The sequence below is a fragment of the Lepidochelys kempii genome, chromosome 3 (genome assembly GCF_965140265.1).
Source record: "Lepidochelys kempii isolate rLepKem1 chromosome 3, rLepKem1.hap2, whole genome shotgun sequence".
In the NCBI taxonomy this organism is placed as follows: Eukaryota; Metazoa; Chordata; order Testudines; family Cheloniidae; genus Lepidochelys; species Lepidochelys kempii.
The window spans coordinates 200354497-200380787 of NC_133258.1; the positions used below are offsets into that span (position 1 = coordinate 200354497).

The window sequence follows — 26291 nt, forward strand, 5'->3', positions numbered from 1 at the left end:
CAGGAGAAAATAAATACAAGCAAACTAGCATCAGAAAGGGAAATTTCTCTACACTTTCTTCATGCACCAGCTACAGGCATGAATAAGAAGTGAAGCATTCTCATTAAGCACAACTGCCCCAGTGGTTCATCATACTCTTAATGCACTAGCAGTAACAGCCTTCACAATGAGCAATGCCCAGGCAAAAACAGATCTTGGTCTTCTTCAGGAACCTGAAACCTCAGGACTTAAAAAAATTGACTTCCAACGGGTCATTTCTTTAGCTTATGCAAACTTTTCAAGAGCCATTTTTGACTGAGCCGCCATGATGAGAAAAATTAAAATCCAGGCATACCAGCAGTGGCAGATATTAAGATGTGCAGCATACTGTGGGTTGTTCTGACACTAAAGTGATCATGAGCTTTTTGGGTTTGTAACCAAAGAACTTCATTTGGTTCCAGAAATTGAGCCTGTTTTCAGCCAAGCTCTTGGGAATGACAAATTCCAATTTCCCTGTTCTGCACATGCCTATGACTGTGTGTGTAAGAAAGAGCCTTGCCGCTTGCACTTTGTGGGGGGAGTGAACGCACTTTAAGATGAATTGGGGACGTTACTGAAATAAGCTTTAGATACTCCCATCATGTAATTCTACTCTCCCTGGAGCTGCCAGGAATTTGTTTTGTGCAAAGATGAGTTACAATCCAAAAGGGTATTGCTAAAACACCATTGAAGGGGATTTTTCTGGAGAGTCATCAGTTCTGCTGTTTTTACCTCTTAGAATTTAGTAAGACAAAAGAAATTGAGGGGTTTTTGTTAGGTGAAATGTATGATACACTATCGTTTCTGGAAACGAATTAGGGAAATGAGTGCATCCGATGAAGTGAGCTGTAGCCCACGAAAGCTTATGCTCAAATAAATGGGTTAGTCTCTAAGGTGCCACAAGTACTCCTGCTCTTTTTGTGAAGACAGACTAACACGGCTGCTACTCTGAAACCTAAAGAGGGCTAGTGATTATCACCCCAAATGCTGCCTATAGTTATCGCTATGCACTTTCTTTTAGACCTTTGCCACATGCAGAGAGTTAGATATCTCCAGTGAGTTCTTATATCCCACCCAGAGCCTGTTCCCACTCTTTTTGTGCATGCCAACCTCCCACCCAAAATCAATGGGTGAAATCCTGGCCCTATTGCGGCCAATGGAAGTTTTAACATTGACTTCAATGGGGCCAAGGTTTCACCCAATGAGAACTCTGGCTGCTAAAGGAATGGGGGAATGGGCCCTAAATTAGAACACATGGTTCATTTAATGTTATTTCCGTGTAGCAGGGAACTATTAGATGTGAAAGTGTCTCCTCGTATATGGCTACCCAGGAAAAGGAATTGTGGGAACATGTTGTAGTAGTGTTGGTATTTAGGCCCTGATGGATTTTTCTTCCCGCCGAACGTCACTTCTAAGACCCGTCACCCTTTCTAAAGCAGTTGATTCCTGGCTTGATGTCTGGGAGAACTGCCTCTAAAAGCAATATGAGCCCAATTCTGCAGCCTTAAAAGGTGAGTACCCCCACTGAATGGTAGTATCACTTGCTTACTGGGCCACTCGTGTTATGGCTGCAGGTCTGGGTCCATGTGTTACTTTGAAACAGTAATCTCAATTAGTAACAGAGTGACACCTTTAAAAACTAACATGTACCACCCCAAAAACCTGTGGGACCCTTTCGCTATGCACTCAGGAGAGTCCATGGTACTGCCATCACCCTGAAGTGGTAAATATTTGAGGGCCAAATTCTCAGGCAGTGTAAACTGATACAGCTCCAATGGAGCTCAGCGGACTCACACCAGCTGATGATCTGGCCTTCAGTTTTTAATGGCTTTCCCAACCGTTCGTACACTCAAAAAGTCAAGATTTACTGTAATATCCCATGGGATTTTCTGTATTCAAAGGGCTCCCTTGTGGCATAGGGTTTGCAGAAGATTCCCTCCCCAAGAGGAAGTTCCAGAGGCATTGTTCCTATCTTGGGTGCGATGACTCCAGGAGAGCTGGGAAAATGTGGCTGCTGATCTACCCCGTGAAAGGAAACAGCATATGCTCCTTCCCTGCAGCTCCACACCCCACTGCAGAGCTAGAACCAAGACTCCACACCAGTGCTAGAGTACAGGTGGCAGGTAGCCCCTGCATAGGGCATATGCATGTGTATGTGTCTCCTTGAGTTCTCTCCCCAACACCACCTTGTGCACCCAGGCAGGGTTAGACACACTCTGGGGCAACCCCGGAGAGGGTATTTATACCTTAATGCAGCAAATCAGAGTAAGAAAATTGACTTTTAAAGCTCAACCACTGCTTTTATGTCCCGTTCCCCTCTCCCAAACAAATACCAGTATTACATTTCCTCTCAAGAAATTAACTTTAAAAGAAACGGTGATTGCTAAGAGACAAATGCCAATCCTGCTGTTCTTACTCAGGGAAAATTCCCAGGGAATTCTAGGAGACTTTTGACCAGTTTTGCCTCAGTAAGAATAGCAGTATGATAAGACCCCAGTTGTGAACTAAATCAAGCAGCTGTGCCCCCCAAAAGACTGTAACATGGTATAATAACCCCACTCTCAGTGAAATCTTTGGGTTGGTTAATTATAAATGTATTCTCCATAACCCTCTATTCTCAATAACCTTCAAATTGCCTGACTGCATGCTAGGTCTTTTATCCATTGAGAAATCTGGTCTTTCCAGTGTATTTCCTCACTTCCTTACCCCCACAACCACATATCATATTTTTCTGCTGCATTTGAAACAAGCTTCGTTGTACTTGGATAAGAGTTTCATTTGAGTGTGATGGCATGCAAGCGAACTAGACACATTTCAACATTTCCGCTTAGTGTACACTCTACCCAACGGAAAGAAATTTGGCACGACCACTAAAATTTGATTCTTTACAACAAGATGGTAAATACTGTAGGTTGGGATCAAATTGCAAAACATCATGTCTCTTTCAATATCATGTCAAGGGAGATATCTGCCGAGCAATGAGAAGATAGTGATTTCTCTTCCATAACTGTTCGAGATATGTGTCCCAAATGACCTCTTCTGCATGTTTGAGCTATGAGTCTTAAAAACTTAATTAAGCCTGATCATGACAACATGTGTTTTAAAATTTAGGGTCTCCAGAAAAAAACAGCCCTGATGTTACCATGATTTTTGTCAACTAGGTAGTAGTCCCACGGAGTACACGTTCTGTAAAATGTTGAAACGTTTATCATTAAAAGGTTTTTACAGTAAAGCTTTCATTGCAGTATGCCTGATTTTAATGTATCTACAGTAATTCCCACTGAATTGTCTACACTATGAGATGAATGCATTGGAACCAGAATCGTTCTATCTGCATGCCACATGCTCATCCTGTCCATGTGCCTAGCAAGGATGAGCGTCACAAGGCTTTCAAGATCGGCCTTGAGTGCTCAAAAAGATTCAGGCAGGCAGGCAGCACCTACTTGTTACATGGACAGACACAAAGACCACAGAATTTTCCTAGGTCCGTCAAATTCTTTTCTGCTTCTTTCATGTCCTTATTGATTTGGTCCATTCCCTCTTCGATGCGTTCCAGTTGTTCTGATTAAACACAAGTATTTTATCCCCACAGAATGAAGCAGATGGAAAAGGACAAAGAAAAAAAAGACAAAAAACTTCAGACATTCACTGTGACAAAAAACTGGACATCACATAGCAGAGCCGGTACCCAGTACCTACTTGTTACAAGGACATATGAAAAGGCCACAGCATTTCCCTAAATCTTTTAAATTTTTCTCAGCCTCCTTCATGTCTTGGTTGATATGGTTCATGCCTTCTTCAACACGATCGAGTTGTTCTGGTCAGGACAAAGGGATGACAGCATGGAATGAATTGTATTTTTGTTGCTTGTTTGTTTGTCTTCAACAGAACATGAAAAATGACCATGGGAAACTGAATTAATAGCAATATTACAATGCATTAATCTGGGCTGATGCATTGCTGCTGGGATGTATGCCAAGCTAGATGCTGAAGTATGATGCCTTTTACTAACATGAGTAGAGTAAAGCAAAACAAAGCAAAAAAAAGAGAGAGATGTTTGAAATATATTAAACAAGATGTAATGATGTAGAAAGAAAACACGATCATAATCCTGAAAGTCCAGAAACATAATACAGTACATCCACTTACTAAGACACCAATGACATCCAAGAGAAAGAAAGAGATAGGGTTATCATCTTGCATTTATGCGCATTCATAAAGGATAGCATCTCATTCAATGGACAATACCTTAGTTACTTACACTTACAAATGCCTTTGAATTAGATGGTTGACAATGTAACTGGTTTGACTTGTGGGTGAGTAAGTGATGGAACAGTTAGTAATGAAGTTAGGGGTGGGTATGAGCTGTCAAGTTAAGACCTATGTCCAGGTACACATTTTTGCAGAGACTGGGAGAGTTGAGATCCAGAAACTTGGTTCTGGTCCATTTCTAATCAGAAAATTCTTCTCTCTGGGATTCTGTTGTAAGTCAGTGGTAATGTCACTGGGGTCAAGGGAGTTAGGCATATCTAGAGACCTGGACCAATGCTCATTGAAGATAATGGAAAGATTCCAGTTGACTTCAGTGGGCTTTGTATTAGGCCCCTCAATGAAGTTCACAACAATTTGTTATGCCACTATAATTCCATTTATTTTAATGGAGTCACTCCAGATTTGCATTAGAACTAGTGAGCAAAGTATCCAGCCCAATAACGCGGTTTATACAGATGTGATGTGCTGCTTCACTGACATCAGTGGAATTTTTGTTGACACTTGGGCTGAATTTGCTGCACCTTTTGCTTGGTGACTCTGCAGCTGAGAATAATTTCACATCGTAATTTCTTCACTGAAACTAAAGGTCCAAAGCAGCAATATGCAGAAACTAAAATCCTAGGCCCAGGTCTTTAGGTGCTGCAAATAGTCATAACTCCACTGAGATCCTGGATCCTAACTTTGACTTCAACAGAGCTATACCATTTTGCACCAGCTGAGGTTCTGGCCTTTAGTTTTGTTTTAAAGGGAAAGAAGTATCATGTGTCGGACAAAAATTGCTTAGGGTGCTATTTTAGTCCTTTAAAACTTTTAGTCAATCGAAGCAATCCTGGTTGTACACAAATAAGGAATGATTAACCATGGTTAAACTGGTTAAACTCACGCTTCCTGCACTGGATAGAGAAAATACATCCAGACATTTCCGTGTGTTAGATCTGAGGGGAAAAAAGGACTAGAGAACACAAAAGTGCAATAGAAGTGCAATGTGATACCTGAAGTTATATGGACCATGTCAACATACAAATAATATATTTTAGAAACAAGAGCCCAGTCATGCTTCCACTGAAGTCAGTGGAAATCTTCTATTGGCTTCAGCGGGAAGAAGAGCAGACCTCATTTCCTCCTTGGGTTTCTGATAACACTTTGAGATTAAGGTTTTCAAAGCTTCGTAGGGTATTTGGATGCCCATTTCCCATTACAATTAACTTAATGTATTTCAATTAATTTTAACAGGAGTTGGGCATTTTACTCACGAGGGGCTTTGAAAATCTCAGCCCCAATTATTTAAGCTGAAAGAATTCTAAACATTGAATTTACCATTCAGTATTTACACTATTTAAGTGTTTTTAATTTGAAAGTGAAAGTGGGTGTGTCAACAGGCTCTATGTTGGTTTCACTTTTCTTGGTCTCATCCCCTATCAGTATGTTCATGTGTTTGGGTTCCCAGCAGTGCAGGAAACTGTCTGAACCTTAATTAAACCCCACATTTTGGGGCCTAAATTACCTGACAGTGTTCTTTAGAAGGAATACACTTCAGAGGGTTCAAGAGTTAAACATTGATGTGAAAACCTGAGCAACATATTTCACCTGCTTTGTCAAATAAAATTGTTGAATGAAGAACCAAAAATAAAATGGGTGTTTTGCTTTGAGAAACAATATAATTTTGATGTTGAGGCTTAACAGAAGCTTTGACCTGACAATTATCATTAGACTCCTCACATACTGAACTTAACTATCTTACTTGATCATCAGTTCTGTCTTAAAGTGGCACTTTGGTCTGAAAAGTGACCATGTGATGTAAAAATGGCATTTCTGCTCACCTGTTCTGCTCCCTGGGTATTCAAAGTCCTCCCTGCTGCTGCTGCTGACTATTTGGCTAACACTCTTTAGCTTGGAAACAGCCCTTGCAGCTGTGTGAGTTTGAGCTGGATTCTATTCTGACTCATGCATCTTGACGAGAATCGCTAGCTAAGTCCCAGTAATGTGTTACTTATTACTGGTTTTGATGAAACAACTGGACTTGCTGATGCCAGACGGGGGTCAGTTAGAAGACCCATCTTTTTACTTGAAAATGTTGAGAGAGGCAATCCCTACAGAACCTTGCGGTGCCATTTTTACAGTTACTTTTCACAGGATACCTGCATATATGTTCTCAACATAATCTGACCAGTAGAAACCACTGGGGTAAGGCAGCAAGGGTCAATCACAGATCAGATATGAATGATGGACCTTGAGAATGATCCTCATGCAGGCAAACACCCTCTGAAGTCAAGAGTAGGATGGGGCCTTTGAACTTTTACTCCCAATAGATTCCTTGTGATGTTCCCCATAATGTCCAGGTTAGGCAAGGCTTAATTGGAGGGTGTATTTTACATGGCTCAAGGCTTTATCTTTAAATTATACTTCTCACCTCAGCTCTGCTTTAATTTATCATACTTCTGTATTTGTGAGTGTGCTGCTGTTTGTGATTTCACTTGATGGCAGCCTTCATCAGAGCTTATGCTATTGCTGAGGAACAAGGGGATGCTCAGGCAATCTATCTTCCATTAAGGGAAACCTCATCAGTCCGAAAAGCCTGTATTGCACTAGTAGCCCATCAGTCTAGACATCTGGTTGCTCCTTCTAAAACTGCTTGTTTAATTTAAACCCTGTAGGCCAGATTCTTAGCTGAATTAAATCAGCATAACTCCCGAGGCTTCAATGGAGCAATGCCAATTTACACAAGCTGAAGGTCGGGCCCCCAGGCAAGACTGATAAACAGACTCTTGATCCGGATCACCATTACAGTGGAATAAAAGTGAAGTGGGGTTATTGTGGATCACGTTGGTATAACAGAAATCAGAATCTGGCCCAGACTGTTTTTTTTTTTATTGATACAACATCTGATGGCTAACAAAAGGTTAATGTCACATATATTTAACTGGCTTCCCCTAATCTAATGTTCTCTCTATTGTACTAAATCAGCTGGGGCAGAGGCTGTGACAATTTGCACTAGCAAAGGGTCTTCTTCCACGTGATTTAGTGTAACAGACTCTCCATCTCAAATGGCTATAAATGATAGGAATTCCAGCAATCCAGTCTGGAGATGATGAGCACACAGATCACCATGGCCAGAGCCTTATCTGAGAGACAAGGGTGCAGTCTCCTAATAAGTGGAAGAGAGGGCAGCTCTCGACACTGCCACGGTCTGGTCAGTAAGTGTCATGGATGAATCCACAGGATCCTTGAGGTTTGCCCCACAGTGACCAATGTGGTGCAGAAGGGAGGGAAGCCAGGGTCATGGCTAGTTCTTCAAAGCACTTCCCCCATCCTGGCCAGCACCATTGTGTCTTGCCAAGGGGTAATTTGAGCCAGTTGTTCTTCTTCCAACTGTTGACGACTCTGTGACAGCATTGATGCCATCTGTGGAAAATGAACTACAGCTGGGTGTGACTGGAGTGCTGTCAGCTGCAGAATTCGGGCATCTCACTGCCACTCCAAGTAGTCTCATGTAGGTACTGAAGGGGATGGGGACAAGGTAGATCCCTGTCAGACTCCTCAGGTGGAGTTGTCACCATTCTGTCTTGTTGGAGATGACTGATTGGAGCCTCTGTAGTTATGTCAACACCTTCTCCAGCTCTGCCCTGAAAGTGGGCCAGCAGTTCCTTTTACTCAGCTGTGATGAAAGCTGTAAGGAAGGCACGTAGTAGGAGCACTGAGATATGATCTCTGTCCATTGCCATGTGGAGGTCATCCAGTAATGCTGCTAGGGCTGTCTCCATGCTGTGACCTGGTCTGAAGCCCAGTTGTGATGTATCCAAGGCAGTGACAGATGTCACAGGTTATTGGAGCTTGGTTGTCACTGCTCTCTCAGCAATTTTGCCTAGAAATGGGAGAGGATAGGTGGTTTGCATCAAGGACTGGGTTTTTGAGGTCTGGTCAGCCCATGGCATTTTTCAATGGGGTTGACGGGTTCTCTTCTCTAAAGGGTTGTTAAGTCCTGGTTGCTGCTGTGCAGATTTGTTCTTTGCTAGCTTTCACCATGCAGGAGGAGCAAGGATCTGTTTTCCAGGTGGTGGCAGCATATGTATTCTCACCATGTCTGATAGGGCCAAACACAGTCAGGCATGGTAGAGCAGCTAAAGCCATCTGCTCTGATGTAGATTTTTTTGCCTCATGGAGTTCATGTGGGTGAGCTTATCCGGGGAGTAGGAAGAGAGCTTTTCACAGAGGCCGATGCTTGTGTCCGACGTTTGCATTATGTAGTTGGGTTGATTAACCTGTACACTTGGTACAAGGGCTCTGCTGGCTGTGTGTTTATGGCTGCAGTGGCAGAGAAGGCATGGCTTCCTTTACCGGGGCAGTGCCTTCCTAGTGGCTGACAAATGAGAGACGTAAGCTTCATCTGTCTTGTCTCGGGTGAAACCTTTGTGTCTGAAACCCAGGCCTTCCTCCTGAATGGTACATCCTGCTTTCGCTGAAGTAAATGGGAAAACTTTCCTTGGCTTCAGCAGATGCAGAACCAAGCCTGCTATTTCCCTCTGCAACATACCATGCAAGTGTATCACCGCACCCATCGTCAAGGATGGTAGGGCTGAGCTAGCCCTGTCTGAGGATGCTATCCAAGTGTGGTGCTCCTGGGTGAGAAAAGGCACTCTCTTCACTTCATAGCCCCATTGTGCACTGTCAGCTTAAATTGTGAGGAGTGATATCAAACTAGTTTTGAACAATCGCCCTATAAATACAGCTGCATTTTAACATATTTTTAAAGTTAGCATCTGTTGGAGAAACAGTTAACGAATGACAGCTATTGTCATTGCACAAACAATCCATTATTGCACCACAGATTTGGAGTTTAAGGCTTACATACAATATTTTAATGATTTGACAAATAAGGAAGCTTCCATTTGTGGGTTGGGGGATCTGGCTTGGGCTGCATAGGGAATATTTTCAAAAGCACTTAAGTGACTTAATAACCTGAGTCCCATTTTCACGTGATTTAGGGCCAGGTTTTTAAAAGGTATTTTGGGTACCTCTATATTCAGACAGGTGCCTAGAGGGATTTTCTAAAGCACCATGGCAGCTTACTCATGAGTCATGACCCAGGGGACTTAGGTACCTAGGTGCTTTTGAAAATCTTACTAGCCACCTATCTGCCTAAATGCCTGCCCATAAGTTACTTCTGAAAATAGGTCTTAGGCTGCTTAATCACTTCAGCCCATCTCCTCAGCGGTATTCAGGTGCCTAACTCCCATTGATTGCAGATGTAATTTTGTACTTTCTGATGGAGTTTGGTTTGTAAAAACAAAATCTTAAGAAACATATTAAGTATGTATTTAACACCCTAAAAGGAGAACACAAGAGTGCATTTCCTCTGCTTTTTCCTTGGTAAGATCTACAACATGAGCAAAACAATGTAGTAACCTGTGGCTTGACCCTGGGAAGCACGGAGAGTCTGCAATCTTCACTGAAGTCAATGGGCCAAACTCTGAGGTTGTCACCTCACCTAGGCCTATGCACAGAGGGAACCCTACATGCAGAAATCTCAATATATGCAAAAGGAGGTCCATTCACCTTTACTGCAGTGTCTGCTGTCCCCCCATACCCTGCAGAATGCACCTGGACCTGCGAGGGGAGAGTGGGCAGGGTGGGGGAGTGGGGGAAGGAGCAGAATGTGCATCATTCCCCAGGAACCCTTTGGAGCTCAGGGAAGAAGATGATGTAATCTCAGGCCATGTTATATCCCACCCCTCTCCTCTCACACTGGGCATGCCCCTTTAAGGGGTGGACGAAGCAAGTGCTGGTGGTGGGAGCTCTGTCAAGCAGCTCCATTGGAGTCACACAGCCAAGGTGCGTGGGCTGCTGGAGACCCAGAGCTGCAGTTAAACCATGGGGCAGCTGTGTGGGTGGGTGAGGGACCTTTAAGGATCCTTAGAGCTTGTGGATGGGGCCTGCAGCATATTCCATAGAGGGGAGGAATGACTGGAAAGAAATCTCCAGAAAGGGAACCTCCTCTCCCTTTAAGCATCTTTCAGTGGATTTCTCCTGGGGAGGGGCAGTTTCTACTTATTCCTTACTGAAGCGAATCCCAATGGCTTTGGAGAGAATGTCTGGCCCCTCAGGAGTTTTGGGTACCAAGTATCTCTTTGAATCTATTAGGGCCGATCTAAAGGCCTTTCAGATCATTGGAAAGATTTTGCTGACTTCAGTGGGCATTGGACCAGGCCCCTAGTTCTCACGGCAGTCACATTCCCTGGGGGACCTATTATAACAAAGGGCATAGTGATGGCCCGCCTGGCAGCAGCTGGCTGCGGCGATACAATGTGCTATGCAGCCTCCTGGCCTGCAGACTAGACTGAACTCTTCCAGCCAAGAGGAGCTAGCCAAACTGGTTTTTACCCAGAAAACCATCTAAATACCTACTATTAAAAAGATGCATTGGCCTCTTTCCTCTGTAGTGATGATCTCAAAGACATTTGCTTACAGGTGCCAGAAAGTGAGTTCTGCTCTGTGCTATTGAAACTGAAGTTGGCTCAGAAGAATGTCTCTAGTAAGGTGTCTACAACATCAAAGCAAACACGTTGTCTAGAAAACCTACAAACAGAAAAACCCAAAGGGGGTTGAGTGGTTGGAAAGATTAGCTATGCTGTTAGCCACCCATTGGAAAGATCAATGTAATGTTCTTTGTCTAGATGGCACCTAATAATCTTAAGTAATTTATGCCATCAGGTCAGCTGAAAAAAGATCACACAGCTGTGTTAACGAATGCTTTCATTCATCTGATAATCTGCTGAGACATCCATGAGTTACCCACACTGCAGTAACTGTAGAGTTTGAAAAGCCATCCTAGGTATATTTTGCCCAATTACACATAATAAGTATATCACAATTTAAAAAACAAGTTGCAGCAATTATTATTAGAATGACACACTGCTAAAAATGACACAGACATAATGAAAATGCATTTAACATAGTGCCATAATTACAATATTTGGTTTGCAACATGACCAGTCTGTTTTACTTGAGAAAGCTGTAATCGAAAATTAACAGAGTAATTTACTGAAGCACTTAAAACACGACCATAACCATTTTAAGGAAGCTTTTATGTTGTCTGAGTCTTTCCAGTTGTGTTGACTGGCTACATACCTGATCATACAATGTCCATGTATGTTCAATGGGAATTTAGTACTGAGATTCCTGGATTATAAAGTGGTCAAATGGCCCAATCCTGCAACCCTTATGTATGCAATCCTTGCTCAAGTGAGCAGCCAATGGGACTACACACATGACTAAGGACTGCTTGTATGTACAAGGCTTTTCAGGATCTGACCCTAAATGACAGAGGTCCGAGAACAAAGAATTTTCAAGAGACAAAAATATGGCGAATGGAAAATAGCAGTTAGATTATAACATGCTGCTTTAGCAGTTAGCAGAGTCAGTGGAAAAATCCCATTGAGCTTTTCAGATAAGGCCTTATGGACACAGGTTGAGGTTTTCAAGGGCCCCGAAGGTTGTTAGGCACCAAAACCCTATTGAAATGTAATGCGAGGTAGGCTCCTAATTCCCCTAAACCATTTTGAAATTCCCAGCCTGATTCTAGTCTGTGCTCTCATGTGTGGCACAACTTTAATGAACTGCACTTGAACATTTAAGATCCATTCATGGAGAGAGAAAGAGCATCTGTAAATTTCCTAACCCGTCTGTGGATGTTTGAGCACTGCAGTAAGGTCTCGATTGACTGGAATGAGAATTGCAAGGATAGACTCACTTGGATATTTACAGGCTTTCACTCACGATATTTGTGCTTATTGAATTATTTTAAAAGTGCAGTTCGTTTCTATGCATCATAAAGGATACATGTTACTTATGCAGATACTGTATCTGTTTTGACACAGCTAATCTTTGATTTCTGAGACCTCAAAGTCTCTTTGCTGGTATTATTCATGAAAAGTTAAAGCTGCGCAAACTTGATTCCAATAAAAATCATATGTGAAAAAATGATTTATCTAATGCTTTAAGGGTGAAACTCTACATATGGCTTATGAACCACTTAAGTTCCACTCAAGCCCTCAAAATTGGGCTGAAATTGGACTTAAATGGTGCATAGACTTTGTGCTGCCCGATACAGAGGCGTGAATTCTGTACTAAAAGAAAACAGGCTTAGGAAGTATTCTCTCTTTGATTCATTCCTGACACTCCCATTATGAATGTTGGCAGGAGCTCTGTGCATGGCGGGAGAGGAGAACGTATCCCTTACTTTGAAATGTGTTTTTCCTAGGATATGATTCTGTAATTTATTATTCTGGATTTTACTGGTGTCTAAAGTAGAACTTAGTGAAACCCCAAAGCAAATGAAACTCCAATGAGTTTTGTCTGGTTTCGATGTAAAAAGCTATAAAACAAGGCTCAGATTCATTCTAAAAGGCCATGAACCATAGTACACTTTCCAGTACAGTCAGTTTGGAGTTTGGAATGAAACACAAAAGTGGGTGTGTTTCAGAAGTTTTCACTTTGGTTTCAGATATTTCACACTGCTTTACTTATCAGCTATTGCAGGGCAAACATGAAAGGCCTGAACTGTGGCTTTGACAAGCAGGTATACATAATGGTTATGGGCCAAATCCGGCTTGTTTTGCTTATGCAAGTAGTGCCAAGAGGTGTTTTCAGCGCCCATGGAATGTGGTATCGGGCTCTAGACATGTATTTGCAGTGCCAACTCCTGCCTGCTACAGTCACACCTATAGCCCCTTTGACTTCAATTGAGAGTTTTGGATGCACAAGGAAGGCATGATCAGAAATAGCCTCTTATTAGCTGAGGAGCTTAAACAATGTTTATATTGTGGGTTAAAAGCCTTTGTTAGACTGTTAGCAAAAAAGTGACACAAGGCAACAACCACAAAGCCGGCGTAAATTGTCCCAGATCCATTAGGATCTGGTCCCAAACCTCTCACTTCCTTGTGATCTTTGGCATAATATCATAAGCACATTCCCACGTTTCGCTTTAAAGAAAAATACTGGCAACAGCTCTGTCAAGAAGCTCCTCCTTTCATTCGTTTGTGATACAGAGCAGCTTCCCCAGGCATCAGAATTCCACAGTGAAAGAACTGCCTTATTACCAGGAGTTGCCAATGTTACACAGAAGTGGCACTGTACATCCTGGGACCCAGAACTGAAAATTCCCTTTTTAGACTTAATAAGACGGTAATTTCATGGTGACTCACTGATCAAATATATGAGGTTTTGCTCTTAAAAAAAAAAGCGAGGAGGGAAAAATACTTTCCGTTTAGATTACACTATAATGTTGCACTCATTTTAACATCATAAAAGAAAAAAAATTACAGAAGAAAAGGGCTGTTATGTTATCTACTCCATTCCTTAATATGCAAAATTGTTCCGGATGCTTTTTTCTGTAGCATAGTGTTGTCAAGTGTCTAGAAAACATTCTCCACTAGTGTTTCATGTTCTGTTCTATTCAAAGATGTACCGAAGCCTCACAGGGGAGGCTGGTATGAGATAGGGCCACAGGAATTAACAGTACATTAGGGAATTTTTTTTTGGAGATACCATTTTGTTGCTACTGTGGGACTGCAGCAAAATGGATGCTTCTTAATTTTATTGAAAACATTCCATTTACTGGTCATCAGGATTACAATGGGCAAACAGTGTCATTTTCCCCATGTTTATATTAAACACATCCTACTCTGGTTTTGCCCATATCAGAGCCGCACACTGAGCTCCCTTTTAAGCCTATAAGCTTCTATACTGTACATCATAATGAGCTATATTTTGCCATCACTTTTCATGCAGAACCCTCTTTGCCTTCAGTCAGAGTTCTGCCCTGGGAATGATGGAAGAGTGCATCTGATGCATCTCTCTTTTATTTTTCTCTGTTGTTTGGGATTGCTGCCTGCTCTTGAATCATAGCTAGAAAGGGAAAAATCATACAGCGCCTGCATAAATGGTACTGCATTTTAAACAAAGTATTCAGGGACACATTCTCCCGCATTTGTGCGATATTACGGCATGATCCAAAGCCCATTGAAAGATTTTCATTGACTTCAGTGGGTGTTGGAACAGGTCCCTTTACATGAATGAGTGCCATATACACAAAGATCAAAGGCAAAATAGTCCCCCCATATGCTTATCGTAGATCACTTTATTACAGAAAGAGGTTAGAGACAGTGAGACTATGGCAGATCTCACCTCAGACACAAATGCACACAAGTGTGTTTTAAGAGCATTAGTGATTATTTATAATTGCACATAATTAATACACTTCTCTGAGAGTGCTTTTATTTTTTGACTGAAGCAATTTGAACTTACCTCCTTGCTCATCCAACATAACCAAAGTCCTGATACCAGCATCTTTACTCTACATTCCAGTAATGGAAGCAAAATGAGAAGAGAGAGAGAGAGAGAAAGAGAGAGATCAGCGAGGGAACAATTAACCCTAGATTTGGGATTTAGGAAGACAAAGGAAAAACAGTGAAAGGTATGGCAAGGCCATAAGGGGCTAGTTGAATAATTGGAAGCCTTCATGTGAATGAATACAGTAATGGAAACTGAGCATTCTCCATGGCCCCATAACCCATGTTGTACTCACTAGGGTACAGAGCTACTACAAAAAAATGGAAAATTCCAGGGCTGCATTTGGAAATTAACATTTTAGACAACAGCCATTTTCTTAACAGAAGGATTAATCTTCAGGTTCCACAGGAGGCCAGGTACATGTTGCAAACGTGCATTCATTCCCCAAGAGAAATTCCAAAGGAAAACATCTTGCACATGAATAAATACTGGTAAAGTATGAGGGTGGAAGCAACTGTATGAGGCCATCAAGACATATTACTCTCCCTCACTATATATTAGGAAACCTTTCATAAAGCTGGTTAATACTCAAGATGAAAACAGGCAGTCCTCAGACTTATGACGCAGTTGGTTCCTGAAAATCGCATTTTAAGTCAAAAACGTCGTCACTCGAATTTCCCAGGAATAATGTCGGATTGAGCGTTGTAAAGTCGAAACCGGCGTTGTAAAGTCGAAACACAATCACAATTTATAAACGTACGTGCCATTCATCGTAACTCGAATGTCGTAAAGTCGAGGACTGCCTGTATGAATCATTTTTTGGTACAAAGGTTTAACAGATGTAGGGGCTGATCCAAATCTTATTGGAGACAATGGAAAGTCTCCTGTTAACCTCAGTGGGCTTTGGGTCCAGACTTCCATGGGAACAGTTAGGCCAATGCTGAGCCCTTTTAAAAATCCCGCTAAGTGTACAGATGGCAAAGTGCCCTTTACAAACACGGCTTTTGCCATTATTGTTATTGATTTGGAAGGAGATAAATTATATTGTTGGTTTTTCAACACTAAACTATACCATAGACCTGAAAGGCATTTTTTTAATTACTAAGGATAGGCTAGACTCTTTTTGCTCAGTGCAATAATAGTCATTGCGTATAACTGAGGGTCTGAAAATGCTCATGCCTGTTGCAGTTCAAGAGCAGAGGAACTAAGTTCTTTATGGCCCTACATGGTAATATTGACACATTGCCGGGAAATAAGGGCTGCCAGCAAGGGGCCCCAAGCAACTATTTTCTGCACAGTTTAACTGCCTTCCCGGTATCTATTAACTGAGTATCACAATACCGCTGTGAGGGAGATAAGGATTATTACCTCCATTGTGCAGCAGTATAAGGAGACTGAATTCCTTGCCCGGGAACTCCGCGGCAGCTGCTAGGAATAGAACCTCCTAGTTTTGTGTCTCAGCCACACCACCATCCTCCCTCCCTGAGGCTACCTAAGGGCTCAGTCCACCAACATTTAATATCCCCAGACAGAGACTTCTTCCCAACTGCTTTTTTGCCACTATCAGCTCCTGGTCACAATGATGTCCTTGCTGCCTCTTGGGATGTCAGCAGCTTGGTCCACCCTCCCTCAGTGCTGAGCAGCCCTACGCAGTCTGGCTGCACATTCAGCGCATTGGTTCAGCTACGTGACTGAGTTTCTGAGACTCAAGGATTGTTCAGAGGCAATGGCCCGTCCCCTCCACTCAGGCCCCTCACAAGCGATGCGAGGACCTCTCCTGCTGACCCTAACTGTCAGCTCCACTGTAGCCAGCAGGTGGCTGGAGGCCATCATATCTGTGAGTTGCCTTTTTTTCCCCCTCCCCCTTTCCTTTCCTCCAAGAGGGGGTGAGGCTGGAGAGATGAGGGGCTAGCCCTATGCCTCCTCTCCATCCTCCCTTTCTTCCTGCAGCAATTCATTTCAAGTCCGTTTGTAGGCAATAGTGAGGTGGACATTTGCTGCTGCCCTATGCCCCTGTTCTCTGGCTCCTTGATGTCATTTATACTCTGACATGGGCCCTCTCCACATGCTGGTCCCCCAGGGCGTGCAGTTGTCCTGTAAAGCCCGCTGTTTTGTGGCGTGACAAGTGGTGTCCGTTTTCAGCAAAGCCAGTCACTGCCAGGCTTAGAAATGCCAAATGCAGTGAAAAACATCCTTGCCAAATACCATCTGCAGGGGCTGACCTACTCAGGTGAGACCAGTAGCGTGCCTGGGAGTTGTGCCTGGAGAAAGACTCCATGATTTGCCTTTGGTGACAAGTCCATCTGTTCAAATCCTTGCACTGAGGAAAATGAGTGCAACTTTCTTCTGCCTACCTGACCTTAGCTGCCGTTTCTGTTGATCAAGCAGAATTTAGTCTGTGTTTATTACCAAGGAGGCCTGTTCCACAGGCTGCCACAGGGTTAATACAGATGTGATCAACCAAGAATTTATTAAACGCGTGCACAGTGGATATATTTGTGTGTATTCTGGGCCTGATGCAAAGCCCACTGAAACTAAGAGGAAGGTTCCCGCAGGTTTAGATGGGAGCTGGATCAGGTGCTAGGTGATCATCTACTCATACCCCAACATTCTTTTATCATTTGTTTTCAGCTGTCCACCCCGCAGACAAGGCTAAACGGCTAGGCCCACATTTTCAAATGAGCTCAGCTCCCTTACAGGGACTTAAAGAAGAGCCAGATTTTCACCCAGCTCCTCCCAGTGTGATGCTGTGGGTGTGCCGCCCAGGCTTCAGTATGGGCTAGTCACTTCAGTAATTACCCAAGGTCCTGGATACAACCTGTGCGGAAGCCCCATGCTGCTGCCGGTACATGAATGAGCTCGATTAAAGCAAGCTTGGCTAGGTCGACAGGTGCTGCACTCACATTCCGGCTTGCAGCACGGACAGACCCTGTGACAGTGTCGGACATCTCTGGCCAGAGTTTCGTAACTGCTCAATGGCCAATGTGTCCCCAACGGGCTGCGGTTCTTTTCTGGAGACAGGCTCATTGATTTTGGTGCCAAAATGCAGATGAGCGTCTTTGAAAATCTGGCCCTCAGTCTCGGCAAACTGAGGATTCATGTGAAAATGTGAAACCCTCCTTGATTTAGAAGAACGAACACTAGCATTCACGTTAGCAGGAGCAGAGGGCAGCCAGTGTGGAGTGCTGTTGAAAATCCCGCAGGAGATTTAGTTTCTTGATATATGCAGGATCAGATTCTTGAAGTATCTCAGACCAGAGAGGTATAGCCTATACACAGGACACTACAATGTGCATGGGTCTCCTTTTGTTGAAGTATCATGAAACCAGGTTTTCCAAATCTGGGCTAACTAGTTAAAATATGCAACTGTCTCTTCTCAGTAATACTTGGACTACCTTTGTTTTCCCATTGTACCTGAGAAGAGCATTTGGACCAACATGCTTTGCCATGGCATTATTAAAACCTGAACGTTTTATATGTCTGGTCTTCAGAAAAATAAATCAGAGACTCTAGAGCTTTTGTAAGGTATTGAACTGGTGGGTCTGGAGGCTGCAATCCTTTGTTTAGCCACAAGACAGGTACATCATAGGCAGCAGAAGGATAATCTCTTCAATACATTTCTCAACCCTAACTCTAGAAATGAGGAGTTCAGTCTCCATGACCATACAGTCTTTGGCCTATGCTGGGAATGCCAAGATGCCAATTAGAGCAAATTGCCATAGTATTTATTGTGATGTGGACATATATCCACTAAGGACAGGCCTGACACCACCCACACATTTCACATAAACCACCGAACAGCCATCAGATGGTATTGACCAAAGTCCCTTTCACAAATGGAACTTCTATGGAAGCCAATTAGAGTTTTTTGAATGGAAAAACTATGTCATCAAGCACTTGAGCTGAATTTGAACTGGTAACTGATTAGTTAGACATTAATTGCATTAATAGAATAGAAACGAATAGAAAACAAAAAATGTATAAGAGCAAAAAGTTCTTATTCTTCCATTATTCAGTACTACTAAGCTCCAGCATTCTGAGTACTAATGAAGTAGCCTTTTCATAAAGGCGCTCATTCAGCAAAGAATTTAAACGTGTGCTTAACTTTAAGCATGTGAATCAATCCATTGCTTAAAGTGAGGCACATGCTTAAATGTTTTGCTGGATCTATTTCCTGATTAGAAAAGTACAATCTGGAGTGGCGTATGATTTTAAATTCTATGGGTCAAATTCTGCTCTTGGATAGATCATTGTAAACCTGGCATAACTTCAATGAAATCAGTGTAACCAAGAGCAGAATTTGACCCTGTCAGTGACTATGACATACACTACCCTCTATTTTTTGTAATGTTAACAATAGTTTTTTATTACAGTCTGAGTCAAAGCCCATTGAAGTCAATGGAAAGACTTCCACTGAAGTTTCCACAGCACTTTGAAGGTGAAATGCATTGGTATATAACTGCTAAGTATTATCATTATATGGCTTAATTTCCCAAGGAGGGAATGAAACTGGGAAGGACAATGTAAAACTACTCAAAAGCCCCATCAATCGTTTCAGAAACAGAGTGGCCCTGATTCTTCCTTGCTTTGCACTTTGTACAGACATTCACACCTGTGCTAAGTGGCTGTAAAAAGGACCTTTTCTGATATAGTGGAGGTCTACACACACTTCTCCTTTGCACAGGTGCAGAGGACAACATAAGGTGCCAGGCACTGAGGAAATCTAGCCCAGAAAATATATCAGCAAGTGAATCAGAAATACAGGAAATGTTTTCCATATGTTTCAGTAGGTACATTGAAAAACAAATATATGCTTGATCATGACCAAATACTATAGCAGACATAAACACCCAGTTAAATAAAGAATTCTACTTCAATCAATATGGCTTATAGACTTTATTCTGAATAAATTAATGCAGACAATTATCTACCAGGACAGGCTGACATCGCTAGCAGTTCACAAAGACACTAAAGGGAAGTGTCAATACCCTAAAGACAAAAGTCTGGCTAACAAAGTATTTCGTAGTCATGCATTATAGTATATTTCCTCAGACCCTTTTTCGAGATAGCAGTAGCTCTATGCAGTAGAGTATTGTCTTTCCAGGTCTGAGTAAAGGAATTAATCCATTCTCTCACTACTAGAATTCACCTGATAGTCCAGAACATCAGCTGGTATAAGTCAATGTAGTTCTACTGAAGTCTGTGGGCTGGATCCTCAGCTGGCAGAAACCAATATAGCTCCAGTGACTTCAAGGCAGCAATGCCAATTTACACCACCAAAGGATTTGGCCCTGCACACTTACAGTTGACACGAAAATTCATCGATTCCAAGGCCTGAAGGACCATTGTGATCATCTAGTCTGACCTCCTGTGTAACTCAGGCCAGAGAATTTCTCCAAAATAACTCCTAGGGCAGATCTTTTAGAGAAATGTCCAATTTTGAAAAATATGTAAAAATAATCAGTGGTGGAGAATCCATCATGACCCTTGGTAAGTTGCTCCAGTGGTTCATTACTCATCATAAAAAATTTACACCTTATTTCTAGTCTGAATTTGTCTAGCTTCAGCTTCCAGCCACTGGATCATGTTAGACCTTCCTCTTGATAGACTGAGGAGCCCATTATTCAATATTTGTTCTCTATGTAGGTACTTTTAGGCTGTAATCAAGTCACTTCCCTTAACCTTCTCTTTGTTAAGCTAAATAGATTGAGCTCCTTGAGTCTATTGCGATAAGGCATGCTATCTAATCCTTTAGGATCCAGCTTCATTTTGGGGCAGATAACTTGCTTCCACAGAGATACATTAACTAAGTAAAACTCTTTCTTGACTAGAGGCCCAATCCAAAGCCCAGTGAAATCAAAGGGATTCTTGCAATGGATCAGGCCCTACATTGTCCAGAATGTTATTTTATGTGGTGCTTGTTAGGCTACCACTGAGGAACATTCAGAATGAAAGAGCGATATCATGGGGAAACATTTCCCTATTACAGATGAGGGCATGTTAATGTACATGAAAGTCAGCTAAAATAGTGACCCTACACTAAGCATCCAGTTTGAAATGGCATCATAGCATTATCCAATGAAACAGTTATACTTTACAGTTTCCATTCTGAAATGTCAATGAGCTTAAATGTAAAACCAAATCTTATAATAACATGAGAAAACAGCCCCATTTGGTTTGGGGTTTACAAAGCAGCTCTTATGTCTCCATTAGAAAAGCCTGTTGAGAGTCCTTGGTTTAAGTTTAGAGGTGAGAGCAACAAGGATGGTGTTATGGTGAGCGTCTGCTATAGGCCACCAGACCAGCAGGATGAGGTAGATGAGGCTTTCTTCAGACACCTAACAGAAGTTCCCAGATCACAGGCCCTGGTTCTCATGGGGGACCTCCATCACCCGTACATCTGCTGGGAAAGCAATACAGCAGTGCACAGACAATCCAGGAAGTTTTTGGAGAGTGCTGGGGACAACTTTCTGGTGCACCTGCTGGAGGAACCAACTAGGGGCCGTGCTCCTCTTGACCTGCTCCTTACAAACATGGAATAATTGGTAGGGGAAGTAGAATTGGGTGGCAACCTGGGCAGCAGTGACCATGAGATGGTCAAGTTCAGGATCCTGACAAAAGGAAGAAAGGAGAGCAGCAGAATACAGACCCAGGACTATAGAAAAGCAGAAATTGACTCCCTCAGGAAACTGATGGACAGGATCCCCTGGGAGGCTAATATGAGGGGGAAAGGAGTCCAGGAGAGCTGACTGTATTTTAAAGAAGCCTTATTGAGGGCACAGGAATGAACCATCCTGATCAGAAAGAATAGCAAATATGGCAGGCAACCAGCTTGGCTTAACAGAGAAATCTTCGGTTAGCTTAAACACATAAAGGAAGCTTACGAGAAGTGGAAACTTGGACAGATAACTAGGGAGGAGTATAAAAATATTTCTTGAGCATGCAGGGGTGTAATCAGGAAGGCCAAAGCACAATTGGAATCACAGCTAGCAAGGGATGTGAAGGGCAACAAGAAGGGTTTCTACAAGTATGTTAGCAACAAGCAGAAGGTCAGGGAAAGTGTGGGACCCTTACTGAATGGGGGTGGCAGCCTAGTGACAGATGATGTGGAGAAAACTGAAGTACTCAATGCTTTTTTTGCCTCAGTCTTCACAGACAAGGTGAGCACATCCAGACTACTGCACTGGGCAGCACAGTATGGGGAGGAGGTGAGCAGCCCTCAGTGATGAAAGAACAGTTTAAGGACTATTTAGAAAAGCTAGACATGCACAAGTCCAAGGGGCTGGATGCAATGCATCCAAGGGTGCTGAGGGAGTTGGCTGATGTGATTACAGAGCCATTGGCCATTGTCTTTGAAAAATCCAGGCAATCGGGGGAGGTCCCAGATGATTGGGAAAAGGCAAATATAGTGCCCATCTTTAAAACAGGGAAGAAGGAGAATCCGGGGAGCTACAGACCAGTCAGCCTCACCTCTGTCCGCGTAAAAATCATGGCGCATGTCCTCAAGGAATCCATTTTGAAGCACTTGAAGAGGAAGGTGATCAGGAACAGTCAACATGGATTCACCAACGACAAGTCATGCCTGACCAACCTGGTAGCCCTCTATGATGAGATAACTGGCTCTGTGATTATGGGGAAAGCGGAGGATGTGATATATCTTGACTTTAGCAAAGCTTTTGATACAGTCTCCCGCAGTATTTTTGCCAGCAAGTTAAAGATGTATTGATTGGATGAATGGACTTCATGGTGGATAGAAAGCTGGCTAGATCGTTGGGCTCAACGGGTAGTGATCAATGGCTCGATGTCTAGTTGGCAGCTGGTATCAAGCAGAGTGCCACTGTTGGACTGTGGTAGGAAATCTGAAACGCCTTCTGTAGTCACCTTAATGGAAATGATGCTCAGATCACTGTGAGAGATTTCTCCTGATGTTTCAGACTAACCAGTGCTATATTTAGAAAGTTCTTTGACTGAATGGGAAGCTCCTCTATGAGACGAATAAAAGCCAGATCCTGTGTTCTACTGAGCTCTTCCCATGAAGTGCTGGGCTCCTATATGGACTGATCAGCAAACTCAATATTCCCAGTCTTTTTCCCATGGAGATCAATTACTGTTATTTAATATTTGCATTCCAGTGGCAGTCACAATAGGCTACTCCACACATGCAGGAAGATATAGTCAGTGGATAGGTCACTGGATTGGGATTCAAGAGACACAGGTATGATACTTACTGACTGGGACAAGTCACTTGCTATCTCTGTGCCCTTTGTTGTCTAGGCTATTTAAGCTCTTTGGGGTAGGCCCTGTCTGTTATTCTGTGTTTGCAAGGCTCATTTAAGTAGAGTAGAAAGGTTGGCAATAGGAATGGAGAGGCTCAAGGGTAGAACTAGAGAAGAGGAAGGCGAAGGATTGATTGCATAAGGCATGTTCACTGAGTGAAGTGGTGGAGGGAGGAGGTGGTAGAGGGACAGGTAAATGGGTTACGGTGGGGTTGTTTCAGGATAGGGGAGAGAAAAGCCTTCTTGAATTGTGAAGGAACAAACCGAGAGAGAGAGCTGAAGTAGGTGGGCGGAGAATTACAGTTGTGGTGTTTACTGATCAATAGGTGTCGGACTCCACAATATAAGGCCCAACTCCATTTGAGCTGAAGTCAAAGGCAAACCACCACTGATTTCAATGAGGGTAGGAAATGAAGGCTGGAGCTTATGCCAGCTTATAAACGTGTGACTCAAGGCTATTTCTTTCCCTTTGTGTTTGCTTGGAACTCCCACTGTTGTCGATGCAAAGCAGGCATGGGGGTCGAAGGTGTCCTGCAATAATAAGCATGTCAAAATTGATGACTTATTAATGTCTGAGGGCCATAAACAAAGTCTAACAGCCTTGTTTGAAATTATACATCAGGTGACCAGGGGACCTGATGGCTGATTGGTGGTATGAATCCAATGTCCCAGATTATAAAACCCTCCACCACGATTAGGATGAATTGGCACCCGAGTGAACTACCCTTTCCCTCCCAGAAAATCCCCACCTGGTGAGGATTGAGGCATATTAGCAGGGTAGACTGAGCAAACTTCCACTCTCACTCCCAGTGCTGTGGATGATCAGAGGCCTTCTGTCTCCTGTATTCTCAATCTGCCATCTTTCATGAACCCTAACATTCTCTATTAACAACATTCCAAGAGAAGATAAAGAAGCATTGCCTAGATTCTGTGGTGACTGGGGCTCTACAAAGACCCGAAATGGATGAACAGATACATAAGGAGCCAGTCACACCATTGCATTTCTCCCCATTGACTTCTGTGAAGTTTATCGGCTTCCTGCAGCTTGATGCCACTGTGGGTATCGGGCCCACGGTGACCAACCAGAGGTCATGTACAAAGGGCGTTTCATTGCTTTATCTTGAATATTTCAATTCAACCAAAATTAAAATATGGACATAATACAGTTCCCCATTAACTATAGTAGTTATCCTGCAGTTCAGTTGAGTCTTTCAACTGCTTGATCAACTTTATCAATGGCTACACCACATCTTGTCTAGACTAATTCCCAGGAACACCTTTTGAAAATGCCCCATTTTTGATGGTCACAAAAACCTATGGAGATGCCCTTGGTGTGTGAATATTGGCAAGTGGCTCAGGCCTTTGCTTGTGTCAGGCTTTCCCATACTCTATCTACAAAGGAAGGGAGGGTAAAGCATAAGTCCTTACCTCTTCAACAAGCTGCAGCATACGACGGGTGCTTTCAAGTGACTGGAAAAAAAAAAAACAGGAGAAAAGCAAGTTAGATTTGGCAAATGCCATTTCCATCACTAGTGTGCAGGCATGTATCAATGTCATGAATAGCCTCATATAGAAGTCTTTGAGTGCTTCTTTCCTCACTCTCTAATGGCCAGATTACAGCTATCCCAGCGTGGGAGTGCAAGGAGGGAAGACGGCGTCTCTCCAGGCACTCCGGCCTGGGAGGTAGCCGGAATTCTGCAGCTAGCACTCTCTAGCAGTAACACTGTTGGCAGTGATGAATGCTCCCATAAGGAGAGGATAGCCCTGGCCTTGCCCTCCTTCCCCATCTAAAGGTGGGGCCTGGGCTCTGAGACCTTCTGCCCCAGCCAGGTTTCAAAGCCTGGGCTTCAGCCCAAGGCCAAATGTCTACACTGCTATTTTTAGCCCTGCAAGCCTGAGTCAGTTGACCCGAGCCCTGAGTCGCGGTGCTGCAGGTTTTTCTTTTCAATGTAGACATACCCTTAGATCCTAACTCTGCCTTACCTCACTCAAGTATCACTTCCATTTTTTCCACCGCCAATACCCTGAGAGTTGAGATCTGCTGGACCACTTGAGCTAACCAACCCTTGGTTTAAACAAGGGTAGATGGGTGGCAGGGCATTTTCAAGGAGGGACCCTTGATGCTGGGATATTTTTCGTGTTCGGATATCCTAAGCCTGTTGACCTACAGGATATGGTGCTAGATGTATGTTTTGCTACAGCTGTGCACATTTCTGGATGTAGCCTGTGGACAGCAAGATGAACCTCAAGTGTTTCCACCCTCCTCGTTTGCCATTGGTTTTACCTCATCCGCCAGCTGGTCAGCACGCCGCTGCATTTCTTCCAACTCATTGCGCATATCAAGTTCTTCTGCCATTTTAGCTGTGAGTCTGTCTGTCGAGGCTTCAGACCAAGGGTTTGTGTTTGTTCTGCCCGTGAGTCTGCAAGACAGCAAATTGGGGGTTAAACACTGGGGTTAAACTTGCTGCACTCTGCAGATTTGTGCTTAAATGTCAATCCCCTCAAATGTTTTTATATGAGTGCTCTCGCCAGCAATCTTTCATCAGGGCTGGTGATTCTTACAAATGAAAGAGTGCTCGTGGATTGTTCAAGGTGATGTTCTATTCCTGGGCTATTAGTCACTCTCTTGTATAGGAGCAAGGATGGATCCTCGCTGCCTTCCCTACAGAGAAATTAATTCATTTGTATTTTCTACCTGGCACGCTTCAACTGCCATTAAGCACCAAACCCTTATAAAATGCAGAATCAGAAGGGACGACTTGTAAGTAGACATGGGCTTGAGCTGCATTCAAACTTCTCTGAAGTTGAAAGGGTTCAGCTCTGACAGAAGAGAGCACTCCGGTCAGCATAATTACTCCACCTCGGTGAGAAGCGGATGCTATGTCGGCGGAAGAGCGTCTCTCACCAATATAGTGCCGGTGTGGACAGCGTGAAACTTGCATAGCTCATGGGGGGAGGGGAGACTTTTTCACACCTAGGAGCGAAGTAAATTATATCGACTCATGCTGTAGTGTAGACCTGCCCTAGGTATATTTGCCTTTATTTGCCTTTTAGGACAGGGAAGGAGTATCTGACAGAGAGCCAGATCCTTAGTTAAGCTGTAAATCTGTGTCGTGCCATAGTAGCTTGCAGATAATGGAGCCTGATTGATTTTCACCAGCTGAGGATTTGGCCCAGAAACTCCATCTCAGAAACCTGAGCCAGTCAAAACTACACTGGATGAATTTTTAAAGGCCTGGCAGGGGGTTGTACTATATCACCCAGCTCGCCTTTTCTATCATTGCGTCTAGAGGGGCCAGATTCTGATCTTGATTACTCTTGTCTAAATCCAGAGTAAATCCACTGAACTCACCTGTACCTGAGATCAGACCCCCATCCATTGAATCTAGTTTAGGAAGATATTAGCTTTTATTATAAACCAAAAGACACAACGTGGCT

The 26291-nt window shown here is 43.2% G+C and overlaps 1 protein-coding gene across 3 annotated transcripts in view; it reads right to left on the reverse strand.

The window, feature by feature from the left end:
• SNAP25 (synaptosome associated protein 25) overlaps positions 1–26291 on the reverse strand; it is a 92649-nt gene that overhangs the window by 11764 nt on the left and 54594 nt on the right. For 2 of the 3 annotated variants that reach the window (XM_073339617.1, XM_073339618.1), the window contains exons 2-5: positions 25138–25273; positions 24282–24323; positions 14593–14641; positions 3462–3579 (exon numbers count right to left, since the gene is read on the reverse strand). In XM_073339617.1, the coding sequence (XP_073195718.1) occupies positions 3462–3579; positions 14593–14641; positions 24282–24323; positions 25138–25209 (281 nt within the window). In that variant the 5' untranslated portion in view covers positions 25210–25273. Of the gene's footprint in view, positions 1–3461; positions 3580–3717; positions 3836–14592; positions 14642–24281; positions 24324–25137; positions 25274–26291 lie in introns of all 3 variants that reach the window. The other variant, XM_073339619.1, reaches the window with a different exon arrangement.